Source organism: Talpa occidentalis, unplaced genomic scaffold (assembly GCF_014898055.3).
Source record: "Talpa occidentalis isolate TD23 unplaced genomic scaffold, MPIMG_talOcc4v2.1 talOcc4.2, whole genome shotgun sequence".
NCBI lineage: Eukaryota > Metazoa > Chordata > Mammalia > Eulipotyphla > Talpidae > Talpa > Talpa occidentalis.
The window spans coordinates 34,704,991-34,726,528 of NW_023602073.1; the positions used below are offsets into that span (position 1 = coordinate 34,704,991).

Here is a 21,538-nt window from a genome sequence, read left to right on the forward strand (position 1 = left end):
ATCTCGTGTTGTGCCTTCTGCTGGCTTAGAGAGCTGGATACCAGCCTATTGTCTGGATGCCACAGGCTCCAGGCCATCAGTGGCAGGAAGATGTCCTTTTGGGAGCGATGCCTTTTTTCAAGATAGGTTTGAACATCTTCAGTGGCAGGTGGGTGCCATCTTAGATGCCTTTTGTTCAGGGCTTTTGTTCAGGACACTGCTTGGGATGAAATAAACCACCCTTGTGACCTCAGTGATTCTTTGTTTTGCCTGTTTGTTAAATAAATCCCATTATTTTTGTTCTTTGAACATGAGTGATGTTACAACTGTGCATGCGGATGATGAGCTCAGAGAGTGACTGTAAACTATTTGGGTACTGTCCTTGGCCAGTTTTAGTGCCCCTTGCTGTATCATTTTTATTTTGCTCTTTTCCTTTCAGACTTACCTGGCACCTCCTGCCCTTTCCTATGGGTCTCCACCAGAAGGTGCTTTCAGGCCTTGGGGGTTCTGCTCTGGGCCAGCCCTGTTTGGCTGGGCATTTACACCCGATGGGATGGTGACTTCTGGTGTTTCATTTAGTAACTACTTTAACTATAGTCTTTCTGTTCTCTTTATTGCTCACTAAGGGTAGTAAAGTCTTTTTCTTGAAGATAATACACATTAGTGTATGTCTTTATGCAATGGGTGACAGAGCCCATTTAAATATGCAGGTTTGAAAATCTGGGGTGTCTCTCATGTAGCCCACTATCATGTCTGCTACAGGCAGCAAGGGGCACTAAAGCTGACCAAGGACGCTGCCCAAATAGTTTGCCAGTCTATCTGAGTTCTTCTCCCATGCACACAATTACAAGACCACTTGGGTTCAGAGGACAATAATAATGGGGTTTATTTAAAAACCTGGGAAAACAAAGAGCTACTGAAACCACAAATGGCCAATTACCTCACCTGAAGCAGTGTCCAGATTTTTAAAGTCCTAAACACAAATGTTCCCAAGATGGCATCTTCCTGCCACTGAGGGCCTGGAGCACATGGCCACCAGACTATATAGGCCGGGATCCAACTCACGAAGACAGCAGAAGACACAACAGGAGATGCTCAGTGTTGCTGTCAAGATGCCCCAGCACAGCACAAGACAAGTGACACTTAAGCAGCTACAGCAGCCAAAATACCTGACAAATGGCCACACTCAAAGCTCAGTGAGGCGCCCAGCTCCAGGTCCTTGCTTTCCCTGTCAGGTTGTAACAGCAGCAAAACCGGGAACAGTTTTAGTCACTCAGCTACTTGCAAAGCCTCCATATATTTCCTCTCTGAGGTTGGCTGCAGAAAGCTTCTCCAACATTCTTCAGAGGTCCACAACAGACTTCTGCATGATCGATATGGTGGGGGCAGAAGTCGCTGACCCTAGAATCACTGAAGATCCAAAAACACTGAAATCCCTGTTGTTGTCCTGAACACTGACTGCCCAGGGCTGCTTCTGCAGTCCCTGATGTTCCTTATCGGAGTCTCCACCCCCACCCATACTTGGTGTGCATTGCACCCGGGCCAACCATCCTCACCAGCACCTGTAACAGTCTTCGTCTTCAGCCATGGGTTAGAGGACCTGTCTCCAGGCCCACCATGATGTAGCAGAGGTGCTTTTTCCCACGCCCTTGCAATGTGTTTTGTTTCTGTTCTTTTGATACATACAGGTCATTGTCCCAGGTATGACAGGGTATCTCATTGTGGCTTTAATTAGTGTTTTCCTGATGATACATGTTGATAATGATGGAGGCTAAGAGTAGAAAATTTGGAAAGGAGGCATCACAAGACCAGAAGCTGGATCACGCAGGGCCAAAAGCTAGAGGTGGGGGTAAAAGTGATCAACAGAGTCAGTAAACTAGCTACAGAAAATATCCAGAGCACAGACTGGGGGAAGGGATATAAAAATTGAGGGCCACTGTAAAAAAATTTTTCTGGTCTTTTCGAATCTACTTAGTGACGTCATTTAAAGTAATTCTTTAGTTGCGAACTGATAGCCAACTTCAGGCTGCTATAAATCCCAAAGCCATCTGCTTAGTCAAACCAACTGAAGACATTCTCTAAAGCGCCAACTGATAGCAAGTGCCAAACTGTTGTAATTTCAAAGCCCAGATCAGAGGAGGGGAAACAAATCAGAGGAGGGGAAATGAAGACTGAGAACCATCAGAGAATCTCAGTTTCTTTCAAATTCCTCCTAGTTATTCAAATTTTCAAACATTAACATCTCTACAAAGGAGTGACCCCTTCCAAAGAGAAGACTAGATCAGCGCAGTCTCTGCACTGGCACAGGCCAGCAGTCCCTCTGCCCACCTGCGCCTATGCAGGTGCTTCTTTTCACCCACTCTCTCCCTTCCCAGGGCAGCAGCCTCCTGCCTGCCTGTGACCTGCACCTGCCGGGGCTTCTCCTCACTGACCTCCCACAGCAGGGGCAGCTCTCCTCAAGGCTGCCCACCTGTGACCACACAGCCCTCTCTCAGCAAATGTCCCTTTCTGGCATCTCCTTCTGCCCGCGAGTGTCGGTGCACATGTCCTCTCCTTCCCTTCCCTTCTGTAATAAACCTGCCCTTTTGAATAGAACTAAATATCTCTGCCTCATGGGGAAACAATTCATGTGACACTGAAAGGGGAGCTCTGATGCAACTTTGCTCAGAGGTAACTCAAGGACCCCACTATCTGAACACAACACCGCTCCAAACCACATGATCAGTAAGAAATCTGGGAAACTCCACCTTAGGTGGTGTGGAAGGCCAACACCATCAGTGATCAGTCAGATGGACATTGTTGGGGTACAGTTTAGTAAGGTTAAAAGCTAAGTCCTCACTCCTGGCCCAGCAGGTAGGTGTTGGAGGCGGGAATAGATGAGGGAATGGATAAGGCTGCCTTGGGGACAGGCCATAAAACGGACCTCTAGGACCAGCAATACCAGCCCAGCTTCATTCCAGCAGACAACTGGTGCAAAGTGGCACCCCAAGTTAGAAAGCCCCTCCCGTCTCGTCCCTGCTCCCCTTAGCAGTGAATTTCAATAAATCCTCCCTTCTGTTCTCCACTCTGTCTCTGGTGAAACTTTCACCTTAGTGCCTACAGCCTCACCCTGATTTTCTCCCCACAATAGGCATTATGTGCGCTTATGTGTTGAATGGAGACTGTCACTCTCCTCTGTGGTCTTCTTTCCCAATCCCACAGTCCCATTCAAAAAATTCTGAATCTGAGGGACAATATCCTTGAGAGTACTCCTTGATGGAGGCTAAGAGTACAAAATTTAGCATGGAGAGGTCACAAGACAGAAACTGGTGGTGGGTAGAAATGATGAACATTCTTGTTAAGGCAGTATAGGAATAAAAAAAAAAAATCCTTCAGCATCAACTGCCAAGACACACATGGAGAAACTGTGCTTGCCTTTTGGTTGTGGACTGGGTGACACAGATGTGGGTGAGAGACTGGTGAGGAGGTGAAAATATCAGTTTTTGTCTTGATTTTGGTTTTGCACTTTTCCTCCCAAACTTGTCTGGCTGTTTCTGATCCTTTTCTGTGGGTCCCCACTGGAAGGTGCTTTAGACTTGTGGCAGGCTTTGGGGCCTTGCCCTGGGCCAGTCCCATTTGGATGGACTTTTACCCACGAGGGGACAGGTAACTTTGGGTACTTGATTTAGAAACTATATTCTTTGCCTTTCCTTTATTGTTTACTAATTGTATTAACGTTCCTTTTCATTAAAGGCTCATATATTTTGTGTTGATGTGGCAGATGGCAGAACCTATTTAGAGCAGGCTGGTTTGCGGGGTTTGGGGTGTCCCTCTCCCTGCCCTGTAACAGTGTCTTTCTTGCTGTACAGAAGCTTTTTAGTTTGATGTACTCCCAGCTGTTCATCTTTTTCTTCACTTTCTTTGCTTTGGGGGATGTGTCTTTAAAGATGTTACTGAGATGTATGTCACGTATTTTCTTCCATATATTTTACAATTTCTGGTCTTACAGTCAATTCTTTTATCCATTTTTCTTGCATCTGCAGCAATGGAGTAATAAAGAAAAGAAACAGGACTTGTTGAGCAGGCTGTAGGATGCAGGATGCTGCTTGATGCAAGATCCTTGCCTTTTTAGTGACATAAAAGGGTGGGTCAAACTGAACACTGGATTTTGGGCTTTAGGGAGGGTGAGTATACCCCCAACTCTCACCCATGGCTCCAATCTTATTAAGAAGGTGTTCCACTGATCAGTCTTTGGGGCACCAATCACGCTTATTGCCCCAAGGCGATCAAGTCTGCACTTGTCTAGCTTGAAAGGAGACTTGTAGGCTACACTCACACATTGAGTTGATTTTGTGCATGGTGTGAGACAGTAGTCTAGCTTCATTTTTTTGCATTTAGCAGTCCAGTTTTCCAGCACCATTTATTGAACTGCCCTTCTTCCATTGCATATACTTTGCTCGTTTTTCAGAGATTAGTTGCCCATGACTATGTGGGCTTATATCTGGGTTTTCTATTCAATTCCATTGGTTTGTACGTCTTTTTTTTTCCAGTACCATACTGTTTTAATTTTGGGTTTATAGTACAGTTTTGTTACAGGACAACCCTGATATGAAATGGGTTGTCTGACTGTGGGTCCTCACCTGTGCACTTAAAAGGACTTATAAGACTCAACTGCAGGCACACACAAAAGGTTAATAAATGGTTTATTTATGAAAGAAGGGGAAATGAAGAAATGAATGACTCAGGGAGAAAGAGAGGGAGATAAATTGGTGAATGCTTCCTACCAGTTCCGCTGAGCTAGAACCCCAATAGCATGCTGAGAGCCAGTGAAAAACCAAGAGACCCCAAGGCCCACATGTCTGGTTTTATACCAAACCTGGCTGCTTAACTGTACCCTCAGTTTCCAGGAATCCTCCCTTAGGTGATGATGACATTATGGGATTTGTAATTCTTGCTGCCTTGGATCTCTCTGGTCTGGAGTGGGGGTGGAGTGTGTGGAGTTCATTCAGATCATCCTTTCCCCCAACATTTCTATGGTGATGAAGGTCAAATGTGTGGATTCTGGGGTACAGCCTCAGATAATAATTTTTCAGGGTTCCAGTTTGAAAGAAAAACTACAGTCAGTCTCCAGGTATTGTCCAGTGTGGCAAACAAAAGTCCTCCATTCCTGGAGAATACCTCATTAGTTCCAGCCAAAAGAAAAATAAAATCTGGAAGCATTAGCCAAAAGAAAATAGCAAATATATCAAGCTCACAAGAAGAAAAATCATAAAACTGGCTCAACTTATCTAAAAACAGATTCTCTCCACCTTGATCACAATTTTATCCAACAGTACAGCAAAATATTTGCAAACTAAATCTACTTCAGACTATTTTGCTTATTTTTGCATAAAATCACAGGGCAGAATAACCAAGCAGCATTTTTTAGCTGGCTTTGTTGGAATACTCCATATAGGATCAGAGTGAACTCTTGACATCCGGTCTGTGCAGGCTTCAGGAACTAGGTGGGTCTCACCAGGCTCCACCTGGGCTTTCCTTTTCTTTAGGTTACCAGGACTTTTTCTTTTTCTGGGTTGTTCAGTCCTGCCATTGGAGGCAGCTTCCTCACATTCTTTGGAGGTCTCTAGAACCTAAAATCAAAGCAGCACGTTCTTCTCTTCTTCGTTCAGGTCAAAATCAAGAATTTCAATCAAAGCCATACAATGAAACACGTTTCCAATTCTCCATTTTAAGCAACAAAATTCCCTATTGAAATTATACAAAAAGTAGACTGCCACAAATAGTAAATATAACTACCTCCATTTTTAATACTATGTTGGTATTGATACAGGACAGGGAGAGGGGCAACCCAGACCCCGCAAACCTGCCTGCTCTAAATAGGTTCTGCCATCTGCCGCATCAACACAAAACATATAAGACTTTAATGGAAAGGAACTTTAATACAATTAGGGAACAATACCGAAAAGACAAAGAATATAGTTTCTAAATCAAGCACCCAAAGTTATCTGTCGCCTCGTGGGTAAAAGTCCACCCAAATGGGATTGGCCCAGAGCAAGGCCCCAAAGCCTGTCCCAAGTCTAAAGCACCTTCTGGCAGGGACCCACAGAAAAGGGTCAGAAATAACCAGACAAATCTGGGAGGAAAAGAGAAAAATCAAATTCAAGATAAAAGCTGCCATTGTTAACCTCCCCACAGGTTTCTCACCCGCATCTCTTTCAACCAGTCCACTACCAAAAAAGGCAAGCGCAGTTTCTTCACGTGTCTCTCCACTCCATGTGCCTCCTCCAGGTCTCTTTCTGGCTCCATCCTGCTTCCTTCCTTCCTCAGTCTCTTCTCCAGCCTTTTCTCCTCTCTGCTCAGCTCCTTTGGGTGAGGCAGGAAACCTGGAGCTTCCTCTTTTCCTGGGCTCCACCCTGTTACAGCATCAAGGGGAGAGCAGATGCAAACACAAGTTAGCTCTACTGGGAAAAAAAAAAATGCAACATCTCTGCAGATCCTGGTTATTCAAAACAAGAAAACTTTCTTTGAATCAAAACAGGATGCAAAGAAACCCACTAGTATTATTTGAAACAAAACTTATCAAGAATCAGGTTTATCTCATAGTTTACTCAGTCCTTTGTAGGAAATTTTCACTGTCAGAAGTTCCATCAATTGGGGCCTCCCTGGTGCTGCAAGGGGTTAAGACGCAACCTATGGAGTGGACCACAGCCACTGAATCATGATTTCGATGCCCAGCTGGGGAGCTACCCACATGGCGCAGCAGACCTCTCCTGACTTGCCTGCTGCTCCCTTAGCAATGTATTTCAGTCAATCTGCCTGTTCTGTTCCCCACTCTGTCTCTGGTGAATCTTCTCACCCCTGCACACATACACCTCTCACCTGTACCCCAGCATCCATATGTGTAAATAAATAAATCTTAAAAAAAAAAGTTCCATTAATTGGAATCAGTTGAGGTCTTTTTCTAGAAACAATTTCTGTAGATACAAACCATTGAAGTATATAATATTGTAGGACAACAATTAAAATTAACAATCTGCATACATATGAGGTACTGAAATGTTTTCTGAAAGTTTCAGAAAACAAATGTTAACATTTCTGTACATGCCAAAATTTTACTTTTTCCCCAAGTGACAATGCTTCCCTTTCAGTTTTACTTCACCAGGTAAACCAAAGAGGACGAATTTATCTAATGCCTTTTGCAGGAGGAAAGGGAGAACTTGTAGGGAGTATCTCAGGAGCACTACTGAGGTTCCACAAAATTTCCTTCTATCAACCAAATGACAGACTACCAAATTTTACTTCAATTTAAATTTCTGGGGAGCTTTGTCGTAAAGATCAGAAAACACAGCAGCAACAATATTCACTTTTTGAAAGCTCTGGCTCAGTTCAGCTGTACAATGTTGATAGTGAAACCATAACCTTTCGTTTTTCCTCATAACCGAAGTCTTCTTTCTTCCCAAGAACCTTAAATTTTCCAAACTCCCATTATTTCTGACACTTAAAGATGATTACGTACCCAACATAATTAACCCAGACTAGATAAAATTATACAACCTTATAAGTACATGATTTAAAACAACCCATTAAATTACAAGTTAGTCTCTAGTAACCAAAATTATCACAGATCATGTTTCTTTAAAACACCTGTACCAGTTTCCATTACATTTTTTTTCACAATGTCTATACAATAATACAACCGTTAGAGGCCAAGACAGTTAAGCACAAGGAAAGGATATACAGACATACAACATACAGACACAGAGAGTTCTTGAGTTATCATTTACCACGTGGGAGTATCTGTCACAACTGCAGTTTCACTAACAGGCCAAAAAAAATTAACAAAAACAAGCCAAAAAAAGAAAAAAAAAACAGTCAGTGTTAAAAAAACAAAAGTTAAAAGGAAATACTAAAATCAAGATGAAGGCCTTTCGCAGTATAATTGCATGATGCTAGATGTTATTCCACATCCCCCTAACCTTTGAAAGGAAGAAGATGGGTTAGAGCCTGTTTGTCACCTCAGGGTTTTTTCCAGAAAGTGAATCCCAGGGCATCCTGCTGCAGTAGCTGAAAAGAAGAAAATTTAGTAACATTTAAGTTTTTCTCTTTTTTCTTAAATAAATATCTCAGGTCCTCAATGGGTTCACAACTCCAGTGGGTTTTTGATATCTGGGTCAGTTCCTTCTAGGGCTTTCTTAACTCTGGAATGATGTACCCAGGGCTTCATGCCCGCAAGTTTTAAAAAAGTGTTTATGCTTAGTAAAACATCATGTGGACCAGTCCATTTTACTGACAGCTGGTTTTGGGCATCCCCACTCTGCCAACTCTTGAGTAAAACCTGATCTCCAGGTCTGAAGGGATGTAATGGTTGATCAGGAGGCATGGAGATCCGTGAGGTTGCAAAGTTGTGAATTACTGCCAGAACCTACTGGATATGTTTTACATATTGCATGATCCAGCAATCTTGTGCTATTTCTGGACCGGCTTTCAGAACTGAGGCCTGGAAGGTGGTAGAGCTACTTCTTCCAAACACAATCTCAAAGGGGCTTAATTGTAGCCCACTTCTACATTCCACCTTTATCCAAAGGAGTACAAGGGCTGGTACCTGGTCCCAACATAGCTGTGTTTCTTGGCACAGTTTTGCCAAGGTCTTCTTTAAGGTGTGGTTCATTTTTTCAGTTTGTCCAGAAGACTGTGGTCTCCATGCAGCATGCAATTTCCAGCTGATCTGTAACACACTGCTTAATGCATGAGTAATGTCAGAGACAAATGCCAGCCTATCATCACTCTGGATGGAGTGGGGCAATGAGAGGGATTATTTCATTTACAGCTGTTTTGCAACCTCTGATGCTTTTTCTGTCCTGGTGGGGAATGCTTCCACCCACCCTGAGAATGTATTCACAAAACCAGTGGTATTTGAACCAGTGGTATTTGAAAACTAAAAACCAGTAGGTATTTGAAATTGCCTGTTCTTCTAGGCATTTATATGAAGTCCACCTGCCAGTCCTCAAAAGGGCACTTGCCCCGATATTGAACTCCAATTGCGTTAGGGTGTGAGTCAGTCTTGGGGTTATTCCTGGCACATATTTAGCAACCTCAGGTGATCCATTGTGCTATTTTTTGTAAATATGGTCCCTTCAAATATGGACGCACTGTTTCTAATAAGGCATCTCTCCCATAGTGGGACCCTTCATGCAGATGTTTTAAGACCAGATATAAAAGGGCCTCCAGGAGGAGTATCATCCCACGGGGGTTTACTCTCCCAGTGGAGCTGGGGTCAGACTCAGTGAATCCCCATGCACGAGCTCTCTCCTCATCCCACTCAGTGTATTCAGGGACATAACGAGTCAGGTCCACAAAAGGGATGAGTGCACCCTGGAGAGCAGAACAGGCCGCGGCCTTGGCCACCAGATCAGCTGCCCTGTTGCCCTTTGCCATGTCAGACCCCCCTTTTGGTGGCCAGGACAATGCATCGCAGCAACAGCTGATGGTAGAGCTACTGCCTTTAGCAAGGCCAGGATTTCTAATGGGTGTTTGACGTCCTTGTTACTGGTGGTAAGGAGTCCTTGCTCTTTCCTCTTTCCAAATGGCCCCGTGCATGTAGAGAATGACGAAAGAGTACTTTGAGTCAGTAAATACATAGACTCTCTTCCTTTTAGAGAATTCCAAGGTGCGGGTCAGGGCTATTCGGATTTCTGCGCTGATATACCTGCTGGAAGAGCCTTGGCTTCTATGGTGTCCTGGAGCGTCACCACTGCGTATTCCTGCACATCGATGGCCTTGCTCCATGAAGCTGCTGCCATCTGTAAATAGTTCCCACTCTGGATCTGGCAGAGGCTGGTCAGTCAGATCTGGTCGGCTGGATTACACTGTGTCAATGGTTTCTAAGCATTTGTGGATTAAATTTTTATCCTCAGGTCCATCTACATTGCTTGGAAGCAGTGTGGCGGGATACAGGGAATTGGAAACATTGAGTTTCACATTAGGATTGTCTAGCAGAGCTGCTTGGTATTTTCCCATTTGCCTAATGGTCAACCAGAGTCCACCCTTCTGCTCCAACAATGTCAAGACCTGATGTGGCACACACAGTAATGGGCTGACCCAAGGTAAACTTCTCAACCTTGTGTAGATTGCAAGTGGCAGCTACAGCACGCAAACATGGAGGCCATTCCTTAGTGGTGTAGTCCAATTGCTTGGACAGATATGCAATGGGTTGCATTTCTGGCCCTAACAATTGGATTAGTACTCCTAGGCCAACCCCCTGGCTCTCATGCAAAGTCTTAATGGCTTCCTGAGATCTGGCATCCCTAATGCTGTGCCGAGATCAACTTTCCCTTTATTTCATCAAAGGCTCTTTGACATTTTGGATTCCAAGACAAAGCTTCAGAGTCCAGGCCTTTGAGAGCATCATATAAGGGTTTTGCTATTAATCCAAAGTTAGGAATCCAAATCCTGCAAAATCCAGTCATTCCCAAAAATATGCGCAATTGCTTTCGGTTGATGGGGAATTTAAGGGCTGAAATTACCTGTTTTCTTTCTGTCATCAGACTTTGTTTGCCTTTCTTAATCTCAAATTCCAAATATGTCACTGTTTGTTTACATATCTGTGCCTTTTGAGGTGACATCTTGTAGCCACATTCTGCCAGGTGGTTCAGTACCGCTGTTATTTTCCAGGCAAGATTCATAGCCTAGACTTGCGATCAATAAATTGACTGCATACTGTAATAAGATGCCCTAGTTTAATTGAATCTTCCTGAGATCCCTGGCTAGTATTTCCCCCAAAATAGTTGGGGAGTTCTTAAAGCCTTGTGGAAGCACAGTCCAGAAAACTGGAGAGTGCTCTTGGACTTACGGTGTTGCCATTCAAAGGCAAGAAGCAGTTGATCCTGGACGTCTGTTGGGATACAGAAAAGGGCATCCTTAATGTCTAATACAGAAAACCACCCAAAGTCACCAGGTATGGCAGTTAATAAGATGTAGGGATTAGGCACCATTGGATGCATGTCTTGGAAAATTTCATTAATGGCCCTTAAATCTTGAACAAAATGGTACTCACCTGTATAGGGTTTCTTTACTGGCAAAATTGGGAGTGTTGTACCATGAGCGGCAGGGCCGAATGAGTACAGATCAAAGGGACTTTTTATACTGGCTCAATTCCCCTCCAGGCCTCCTCTTTTAGGGGGTATTGCTTCCTCCTTGGGGTTTTGCTCCTCTCTATCACCTCTATCTTTACAGGTTCTGCATTTTTCACACATGCTGGGGTCCCATCAGCCCATATCCATTTACTTACACTTTCAACAATTTCTGAAGGTAAAACTTCATCTTTTGTTGGAACATCCTGAGTAAGTAACATCTGGAACTGCAGTGCATGTTCTGGAGGTACAAGTAGGTGAAGCCTCTGATTTTGGGGTGAGAACGTAATTTGTACATTTAGCTTGCTTAAAAGGTCACAACCAAGTAGAGGGACTGGACACTCTTCCATGTACAGGAAGCTGTGCTGGAGCTGTGTGGTGCCCAGCCGGCACTCCAGAGGTTGTAAGAAGGCTTTCTGTTGTGGCCTTCCTGGGATCCCAGTGACTGCTGCAGTCTCTTTGCAATCAAATGGTCCCCCACAATGGATGTTACCCAGGGCTCTGAGGGGGTTTTCTAATGGTCTTTTTTAGATCTAGTGGAGCCCCTGGGCCCCCCTATTCTTCATCTGAACAGTCTCTCTGTACTATCATTTGTCTCCTTTTCCTATGTGCTTGGCTCTTGATTCCATCTTCTCTGTCCGTCTTCCCTCCTATCCTCACCTGAGCCTCTGCTCTGTGCTATCATTTCTCTCCTTTCCTCTCTCCTTGGTTCCAGGTCCCTTGTACTCCGTTTATATTCCACACAGTAACCCCTGCATGAATCATCATGTCGTGGTGTCTTTGGCTTTCTTTCCTGCCTTCTGTCATTATTTTCCCTCCTATTTACCTGTAATTTGGGACAACTGTACTTCCAATGTTCCTCTTCCCTGCATAAGCACACTGATTACTCCCTAGGGGCTCACTTTTCCTGGGTTCATGTCTCTTTCTGTTACTGTTTCCCTGAAGCCCTGTCCTGTGCTCCCTCTGTACAAAAACAGTCGCAGGATTTGGTCTCCTGTCCTCTCTGTAATTATAAACCCTAAATGCCAAGTTTGCTTCCTGGGACGCACTCATCTCTGTGATGCCATCTACCTTTGTTAACTTTCTCCCTATGTCCAGGGCATTAAGCGTAATGCACACCATAGTGATCAGACAGGCATTTTCTGGGGCATCTGGATTTATATGTTTGCATAATTGGTTCAGGGAACTCTGATGGATCCGCATTAGCCCTCTGTTCAAACTGTAGAATTGTACTGAAATTTCTTTGTTTGGGAATTCCCTGCGGCAGTCCTACCAGTAATCACTTTTTATACAGCTCCAACATTTATATTCCCTCACTGCTGGGGTCCCAGTTGGGATATACCACCGACTGGGACAGCTACCTCCTGTTCTGGGGATTCTACATCTTGTCAGTAGAGATGATGAGCCTCCTCCCTGGCTTTCCTGAAAACCATTCTCTGCTCAACCAAAGTCAATAAAGTTTGTAGCACTGATTTTATAGAAAATAAAATTAAATAAACCAGAAGATCCTGAAGTTACAAAATGGGGGTGAGAGAAATCCTATAACACTTAGTCCCACACAATGTAGCTCTCTCACTCTATGAAGGAAAATAATATTGAAGAAATTCAGGTGAATGACCCTAAGTGTCGACATTCTCCATAGTCCACCGCATCCTCAGAATGTCCCACCCACAGCTTCCCCATAACCTGGTCCCATCCTCTCTGCCCCAGCCCCTCCCACCGCAGGCCTCCAGGGTCTCACCTCAAGGAGCTGAGAGACACATCGGAGCCCTGGGCACATCGCTGTTGGAGGAAGAACAAAAGAGAATCTGGTCAGAGCCCAGAGGTGAGACCCTCAGAGGAACTGATGAGGGTGATTCTCCCTAGAGTTCCCTCTACACTGTCCTCAGGGGCTCAGGGATCCAACCCCTGATCCACACTTACCTGCACCCTGAATGTAGCTCTCTCCTTGTCCCCCCGTGGGAAGAAACATCATATGAGACAAGGGAGGAGTCAGCCCATGGAGTCCTAAAGGAATCTCCTAGTTCTGGGCCACAGGGAAGTTTCTAGAACTGTGACTGTAAGATCAGGACTGGGATATATGAACAATGGATGTAAAGGGAACTGGAGTCTGTCCTCATCAGGGTCCATCCCCTATGACATTTTCTGGAAAACAGATCCCCATCACCAGAATTACAACATGAAACATTGGTCATTCATTTTCATAAGTGCTTTACAAAAGAGTGAGTGTTAGCAATCAGCTCCAGACTGGGCAACATATGCGTGTAGATTAAACACTTCCTACTAACCTGGTAGGGCAAGTTTTCCCTGGGACATGAAAGCCCCCAGTGGACAAGATCCCCGACTCCCTTCCCTAAGTCATTGCTTCTTCCTCCACATCACAGCTGCAGCCACCACAGCTCCAGTGAGCACAGCTCCAGGAAGAACCCAGGCCAGCAATGAAGCCCCGGTGGCCCTGAGGAGGGGGCACTGGAAGGGAAGGGAAGGTGAGACCCTGAGCCCCAGTGCTCATCCTGACCCTCTGAAGGTCTCCACATCCCCCTCCTTACCCCATCTTAGGACTCGGGTTTCCAGTAGCCCCTCATGTTGCACATGGCACGTGTAGCTCTGCTCCTCTCCAGAAGGCACCACTACAGCCGCCCACTTCTGGAAGTTTCCATCCCCCCCGGGCCTGGTCTCCACCAGCTCCATGTCCTGGGTCAGGTTCTCCCCATCTCGCTGCCAGGTCAGGGTGATGTCTGCAGGGTAGAAGCCCAGGGCCCAGCACCTCAGGGTGACCTTATGCTCAGAGGTGGGGTGGTGAGTCCTGAGTGTCTTTGAGGAATCTGAAGGGGAACAAATCAGAAGTATCACATTTTAGGTTTCCTCCATGGACACTGAAGTAGCCTCACTGACTATCCTCAAAATGAACATGAAAATTGGTTTGGAGGGAGGAAGCACAAAACCCAGAAACCAGCCTGGTCTGGGGAATCTGGGATAATCGGGTGAGAGCCCAGGGTAGGTGGATGCAGGTCTCTAAGGAGAACACAGTCCTGCTCCTGACCTTGGTCGAGGGTGAATGACACAGAAAGGCAGGAGTCAGATCCAAAAATGTTCTCAGACCAAAAACAAGGGCTTGAAAGAGAAACTCATTGTTCCCAAGATGGCTGCCGGGTCAAAAGATCCAGTGAAGATATTTCAGGGAGACTGGATTCCTTAACTGTCCAGAAAAGTGGTGTCTTCTGGGCGAGTCTCTCTCTAGCACAGAACATGACACCCAGGGGGACTCTCCCTCTCTGCCCAGAAAGCAGCTGCTGTTCTGCCCATTATTCCATGTTCCCTGTGGGGCGCCAGGAGGGAGTGGAGTCCGAGGCCTCGTGGCCCCTCTTACCTGTGCGCAGCAGCACCTCCTTCCCCATCTCCAGGAGTCTGCGGAGCCGCGGGAAGCACCTGCTCTGCACACTGTGCCTGACGCGCTCGGCCCTGCCCGCCGCCTCCCACGCGCGCTGGGTGATCTGAGCCCCCGAGTCCGCGGGGGTCCAGGAGCGCAGGTCCTCGCTCAGGGAGATGGAATCCACGCCATCGCAGGCGAACTGGTCATACCCGCCAAGGAGACTCAGGTCTGGGCCCACTTCACAGCCAAACATCCAGGGTGTGAGACCCTGAGACCCGCCCCTGTGGTCAGCCCCTCGGTCACCCTGTGATCACCCTCCCCTCTCACCCTAAATAAATCTAAACTTAAAATGAAAGGGCAGGCAAAAAGTGCTGCAGGCTCTTCCTGGTGGAAAGGCCTGGCAGATCCACCAGCCTCGAGGGGTCAGTGGACCCTGAGACTTGGGATACCCAGGCCTTATGGTGGGAATGGGGGTGTGACCTGATCTTGGCACCTCTCCTAAGCAGAGGGCAATATTAAAGTACATTCATGACCCTCTCTAAGAATGTGCTGTACATGGGTGTCTGGCTGTTTAAGGCCATGGGTGGAAGAAAACAACAAACCCCTTGAACCAAGAGGTTCACACATTTTCAGTTACTTTCACTTGATCTAAAATCAAATCTGTGGTTTGAGTTTCCTGAAGTTTCTAGAACAGGGACAGTTTTACTTCACTGCATTCTTTTGTTCAGAGCTTGAGGAGATGCTCCCTGCTTTCCTGAGCCTCCCTGCCCAGGGCCCCACAACTTCTTCATCCTGGGCAGTTGTTCTCTGTCCACATCCCTGCTCCCTCCCTCCTGCTCCCTCCAGTGCAGCCCTTCTCTGGGCTCAGGTGCTGGACCTGCCTGTGGGAGGTTGACGATGACACATTATCACCAAACTCAAGGCCTCATTTCAGTCAACACTTTGCTGTTTCTCATCTTTAACAACAGCTGACAATGGTCTTGTCTGAAAATGTTTTCCTTCTCTGGCTCCTGACATGTTTTGTTCAAACGATGTGACATTTTTGTGGAAATTAAGTCATAAGTAAAAGGATTAGCGTGGTAAAGAGAAGGAGAGTCAGGCCACGTTTCTGACAGGCAGGAACTTTATTGCGCCCCTGGGTCAGGTTCACCGACCCCCATGGGGTCGGAGAAGTGGCACCTGTTGAGGGGGAGATGTCCTTTTATAGGGTAAGGGAAGGTTAGGTGGAAAACTGGGCATGCGGAATGGAAGGTGTTTTTTTTTTATTGGTGATTTTTGGTTGATCACTATCAGGTCCTGTTTGTGTCAGGTGGAGGCCTCTGGTTCCAGGAGCTGAGGCAACGGTGGAATTTCTTTCTGCAGTTTCAGGGTCCCTCCTTGTGGCCACGGCCTGGGGCCCTCACCAGGCCCCCTGCACTGACCTTACAATAAGATGTTCTGAAAAAAATAATACAAACACTGTGCACTGAATTAGTCAAAATTATAATGTTATTATATAGGGAAGAGGAGGTTGTGTGAAAGGGTGTCAGTTCACTAAAGATGAGGCATAAAAGTAAACACAGAGTTCTGGTAGATGGTATCTAGAGGCACAGAAACAGCAAGTAGAGAATCAGCTAAAAGAAGAAAAACAGGATGTGTCTGAGATACAAGAAATGGGGAGACGGAAGCCTGGGGACCTCTGCCTGCACAACAAGTTTTGATCAAGAATGGGACTTCTAAATTTATGTACATATACCTATTTGAAAAGATAAAATAGGACACTTAAAACAATATACTGTATAAAAGCTTTGTGAATGCGATCTCCTCCAAATATCTCATTATACTTTAAAGTTTTGGACCCAGTTGATTATAGAGACTGATACCTTGGAGAGTGAAACCACGGTGCAACATGCAGTGACCATATCAGATGTAGAGCAACAGGAACACCCCACTCACTGCTGGGAAAAAATGCAAAATAGCACAGTCACTATGGAGGATATTTGGCAGTTTCTCATAAAGCTAAACACAGATTTAACCTAAAACCTGCTAACCATTCTTCTGGGTATTTCCCAACTCATTGGAGAACATGTTTGCACAAAATCTTCAGACAAATGCTTATAGCACAACAGCCTTAAGTGTGGGCTGCACATGGTGATCTTTCCAAAGATGCTATGTGGGAAGGACATAGACAAGAAAGAACTTCACAGGGAGGAAGTGGAGACCACCCGACCTCAGCCAGTTGATCCCCTCAGCTGACATTATCAGTGGGGATCAGAAGCAGAATATTAACCCAACTATCAATATGTTCTTGAGAATGATGCTCCATCTCTGTGGTCTTCCAAACCCATCACCCCAGTCAGCCAAAATCAATTTCAAGGACCTTCTGCAATTCACCTGCGCAGGACTCCCCTAAATGTCCAAGTCATCAACCCAGGAGAGTCTGTGACTGACTGTAGAGTAAATGAGTTAAAAGCCAGGCTTTTTTCCGGCCTCCCACTGTTAGGGAGGAGGCCCGACCCGAAGCATGCGCAGGCCCATGTTGATGGACACCTGGGCCAGGGAGCAGGGGTGCCTGTGGAAGTGTGGGCAGCTGTGCCGAGAGGCCAGGGGTAAAGGGCAGAGTCACGCTGAGGCAAGAGGACAACTATGAGCGACCCCTATGGGGCGAGACAGCATGAGACGGACTCTAGAGACTGGACACAGAGAAACTCTGGGAGAGAAGCTGACCTGCGCCTGATGCAGCATAAAGGCCTGTATACATCTACCAAAGGCTCAAAAATTACCTTTTCAGCTGGGAGAACCAACAATGAACCTACCCGGCCTGGGCTGGTTGCAAAACACAGACTCAGCCAAAGCAGCCTTAGGAAACATGCTGGGTTTTTTACTTACTGTGGTGTCAGGATGGGGTCCTGGGACAGAAAGAAGAAAAGCTAATGACACACAAATGAAGCATGGAGTTTAGGAATAACATATCAACATTGCCTCATCAGCTGTGCAGTAAGGTAGTGACATAAGATGTTAACAACAGGGGAAATGTGTGAGTGAAAGACAGGGACTCTGTACCAATTTTATATGTTTCCATGAATTACAAACAATCCTAAAATAATGTTTATTTAAAAGAATAACCCTCATGAATGTGGACCATTCTAGACCCTGTGAAAAATAATGTGGAGGTTTCTCAAAACAATACAAATAATGTACCATGTAACCCAGAAATTCCACTCTTTTGGTATTGTTCCAAAGAGCACAAAAGCACTACCTTGCAGGTAGACACATATCCTGTGCTCACTGAAGCTCCCTGTAGAGCAGCCGAGTCATGGAAACAACCTTATGGGGAGCCATGCTACTCATGTCGTCTGATAAAAGTCTGGGCTTGGGGCAGATTTCTGAAAAATCAGGAATCTCGTTAGCTGACTCCAAGATTCTCATTTGTTTATGGCTAGTTTCTATCATTGCTAAAATATTCATTTAAAAGTAAAACTGCAAATATTCATCAATCACTGAATAAACAATTTGATGACAAATGGCACCGCATGATACAAATATTACATTTTTTAATAAAATTAGTAGTTCTCTGCCAAAAAGGCAGCAATTCAACATTTGGCTTTACATTAACAAAGTGAAAAAACTTCTAGGAACAAAAGGCTGTAAACATCTATCGGCCAAGTCTTTGATATAGAGATGTGGTCTTTTGAGGCAAGAGCAATTGAAAAAAGAAATTCCTTTACTTTAAAGTTAAAGATAACAGTTGGGTGGCAGAGGTGAACCACGCTCCAAATATAAGAAAATTCCTGATAAACCAGGAGACATGGTAGTTGACTCCTGCTAAATTCTTCCTGTTTGTTTAGGGCTAATTCCCCTGGGTGACAATTGGTATGGTAGCTGTTAGAGTATACATTCAAGAATAAGTCAACAGCAATTTTGTGAATGGTTGAGCTAGTAATCACCACAGCACAAATAACACACTCGGAAATGGTCAATGTTACAACTACTGATATGTCACACATTGACCATTTTTGAGAATCAAAGGCTATAACCATCTCTGCTCCTGCCCCTGATAAAATATTTGTAGTTCTTTAGAACAACAACCAGCAACCTTATGGAAGAGAAAATTGCCCCTTGATCTTAAAAGTTAAATACGGAAACTAGGCTGACTAGATAAAGTAGAGGAGTGATAGGTAGAAAACTGTTTAGATTAGGAAACTTCCTCCCTTAATTGAGAGCTGGGGGCTAGGGAAGAGTCAGTGCGGCTTGCCTGGCATTAACGCCCTCCAGGCCCTTGGTTTCTTAATATCAAATCAATATAAAAGCAATATACTATAAACAATGATTTCTATATAAAAGCCTTCCGTTTTTTACTTTAATCAATTAGTTATATGTTAGTCTAAACTTTATAGGTTAGTTAGAAATAATCTCTTTGTCTCCCTTCCCCAGGTAACTTCCTGCCCTTTGTTTCCCTAGGCCCTTAGTTAATTGTTCACCATGGCAAACATAGAAATGTTAGTTGCAGACACATAGGCTTTTTGCTAGTAATACAATAACTGTTGGATTGTTTAAAGTAAATGACTATTTTGAAAACATTTGTTTAGCAACTGTGCCTTCTTTAAGACAAAGAATAATAAATGTTACACCTCTGCGGGAAGGCAAACAGACCCTTGGCTGCTCCTGAAAAAGAACATGTGATGATTATTATCTTCCTACCTTATGCTTGTGCACTCACGATTTGCTTAGTATAAATAAAGGGCTGCTGAGACCCTCAGCAGGATGATGTCAGCACCCTGATCAAGTTTCTGCGTCTCCTCATTCCCCTTCCCCCTTTCCTCACGATTTCGCCCACGCTCCCATCCTTCAGGAACCCCTGACACCCAGACTGCTGCGGCTGGCTCGTAACACAACCTAAGTGCCCAACAGCAGAGAAATGGGGTAAGAAGACGTGGCATATATACTCAATGGGATATTAAGCTAAGTGAAATAAGTCAAAAGAAAAAAAGACATGTATCAGACCATTTTGCTCATACGCAGAATACAGAGAAACCAAAACAAAGGTCAGGTTAAAAAAAAAAAACAAAAACAAACCCTAGACATGTCACTTGGGAAATGAGGCTACTAGAGGGGGAGGGAAGGGGAGAGCAGAGTGTGGGGGACACAGTGGATCTGGGGAAGTGTTATGGGGCAGCCCCGATACAAAACGGGGTACCTGACTGTGGGTCCTCACCCACACGCTTAAAAGGACTTATCAATACTCTACCGCAGGCACACAGGAAAGGTTAATAAAAGGTTTATTTACAAGGGAAGGGGAAATGAGGAAATGTACAGCTCAGGGGAAAAAGTGGGAGACAGTTTTAAATGAGTCCTACCCGATCCACAGATCAGGAATCCCAAAATGGCGCTCTGAGAGCTGGCTGCAAACCAGGAGCCCTGAAGCCAGGAGGCAAGCGAGACCCCCCAAGGCCCACGTGTTTGGTTTTTATATCCAACCTGGCTGCCCAACTCCACCCTCAGGTCCCAGCCACCCTCCCTTTGGTGGTGACGGGATTTGTCTTTCCCAATGTCCTGATGGCTTTGGTCTGGAGTGGGGGTGGAGTCCACAAAGCCTGTATGGGATTAGCTTAGGACATCCTTTCCCCTGAACAGAAGGACTCTGGGTGCTGGGGTGGAGATGGTGGTGTGGTCACTACCTCTGAAGAGATGGGAGCCTGTTCCCTACATGAATTGTAAATCACCGTGACTGCAATTTGAAAAACAGCCCTCAGCAAAGGGACAGGGGGTGGAAGAGAAAAGTATCTGCTTTGGTAATTTCACATCGAAGAGATGTGAAATTATTCCCCTAAATCACACACAGTACTGTAAATCAGTGCTGCTTCAATTAAAAAATAAAATAACCCTCAGGAAAGGCACCGGGAGTGGAAGGGAAAAGCATCTGCTTTGCAACCTCCAGGCTGTGGTCATCAAGGGGCTGCAGAGAGAGGCTGTGGGGAGAGAGGATGGCACCTCAGACACAGGCAGCTCCAGAGCCTCCTCTCCTCTCCCCCACTCCCCCACCCCAGCCTGGTGCCAGGGCTGCTCACAGGGCAGCTCACCCCCTCCCCCAGGGATGCTCAGCCCCAGCTCACCCTCTCAGCCTGAGGCACACACACCCAGCCTCTCCCCTGGCTGCCAGACTAGGACAGCGCCGCAGCGCCCCCGTGTGGCCACGGGGCTGAGGACAGAGGGCGAGAACCCTGTGATCTCCCAGGTCTTCCTGGGGCTCCCCAGAGGGACAGGGCTGTGCCCACAAGGGGGACCCTCCAACTAGATTCAAATTCAATTTCTGAATTGTTTCCCCAAACACAGGCTGACATGCTGGTCCCTCTCCACTAATAACCATAGACTTTGTTTCAGGGAGGAGCAGGTCCCCAGGCCATAACAGCTGGATGCAAGGACCAGGGTGGCCCCACAAACATACCGGGTCTCCTCAGTCTCCTGGGATGAGACCTTGACCCAGGGTCGCTTGTTTCCCTGCTGACTCCAGGGTTGAAGCTCCTTCCCCAGGGAATCAGCTCTAAACTCTTCACCCCTAGGATGGGCTGGAGAAGGGAAGAGGTCATGGGCTGGCAAGAGGGGAGGCTCCTGGAGGGGTGCAGAGAGAGAGGAATTAGCGGCTTTAGGGGAGGGAGGCCAGAAGGAGGGGGAGGCCCAGAGAGGATGGGGGCAGGAAGGGTCAGCTCAGGGGACACTGGGTGGGAGGGGTGATCTGTGTAGGGGAGGCCCAGGGGCTCTGGCTGTAGGGTCTGTGTTATCATCCAGCAGTGACTCCCGGGGGGCCGTGAGTGTGGGGGTGCTGGATCTGCTGGTTCTGTGCTGACAGCTCTTTAACTGACCGGAAACTGTACTGAAGTTAAAGGCATCTCCGCACTGCAGGTGTGGGGTGACTCACATTCAAGGGGAAGACAGGAAAGGAAGAGGGGAGTGACGATGAAGGGCTTCCCCTCTTCCAGAGTGGGCCTCCCTTATGCTGGGGTGACAGGGAGAATCAAGGAGCCCAGAGAAGGGGACCACAAGGCCTGTGCCACCTGCTGGGAGTAGCCCTGGGCCCTGACCCTGGATTCCAGAGCTCCTT

The 21,538-nt window shown here is 46.0% G+C and overlaps 1 protein-coding gene across 1 annotated transcript; it reads right to left on the reverse strand.

Moving 5' to 3' along the window:
* Positions 1 to 9,638: 9,638 nt before the first annotated feature.
* On the reverse strand, positions 9,639 to 14,713 carry LOC119251202 (popy Class I histocompatibility antigen, A-1 alpha chain-like). Its single transcript, XM_054698094.1, has 5 exons — positions 14,458 to 14,713; positions 13,637 to 13,912; positions 11,246 to 11,328; positions 10,808 to 10,849; positions 9,639 to 9,758 (listed from the first exon to the last, which is right to left on the reverse strand). Exons 1-5 carry the CDS (start codon positions 14,711 to 14,713, stop codon positions 9,639 to 9,641), a joined length of 777 nt encoding a protein of 258 aa, XP_054554069.1.
* Between the last annotated feature and the right edge of the window lie 6,825 nt (positions 14,714 to 21,538).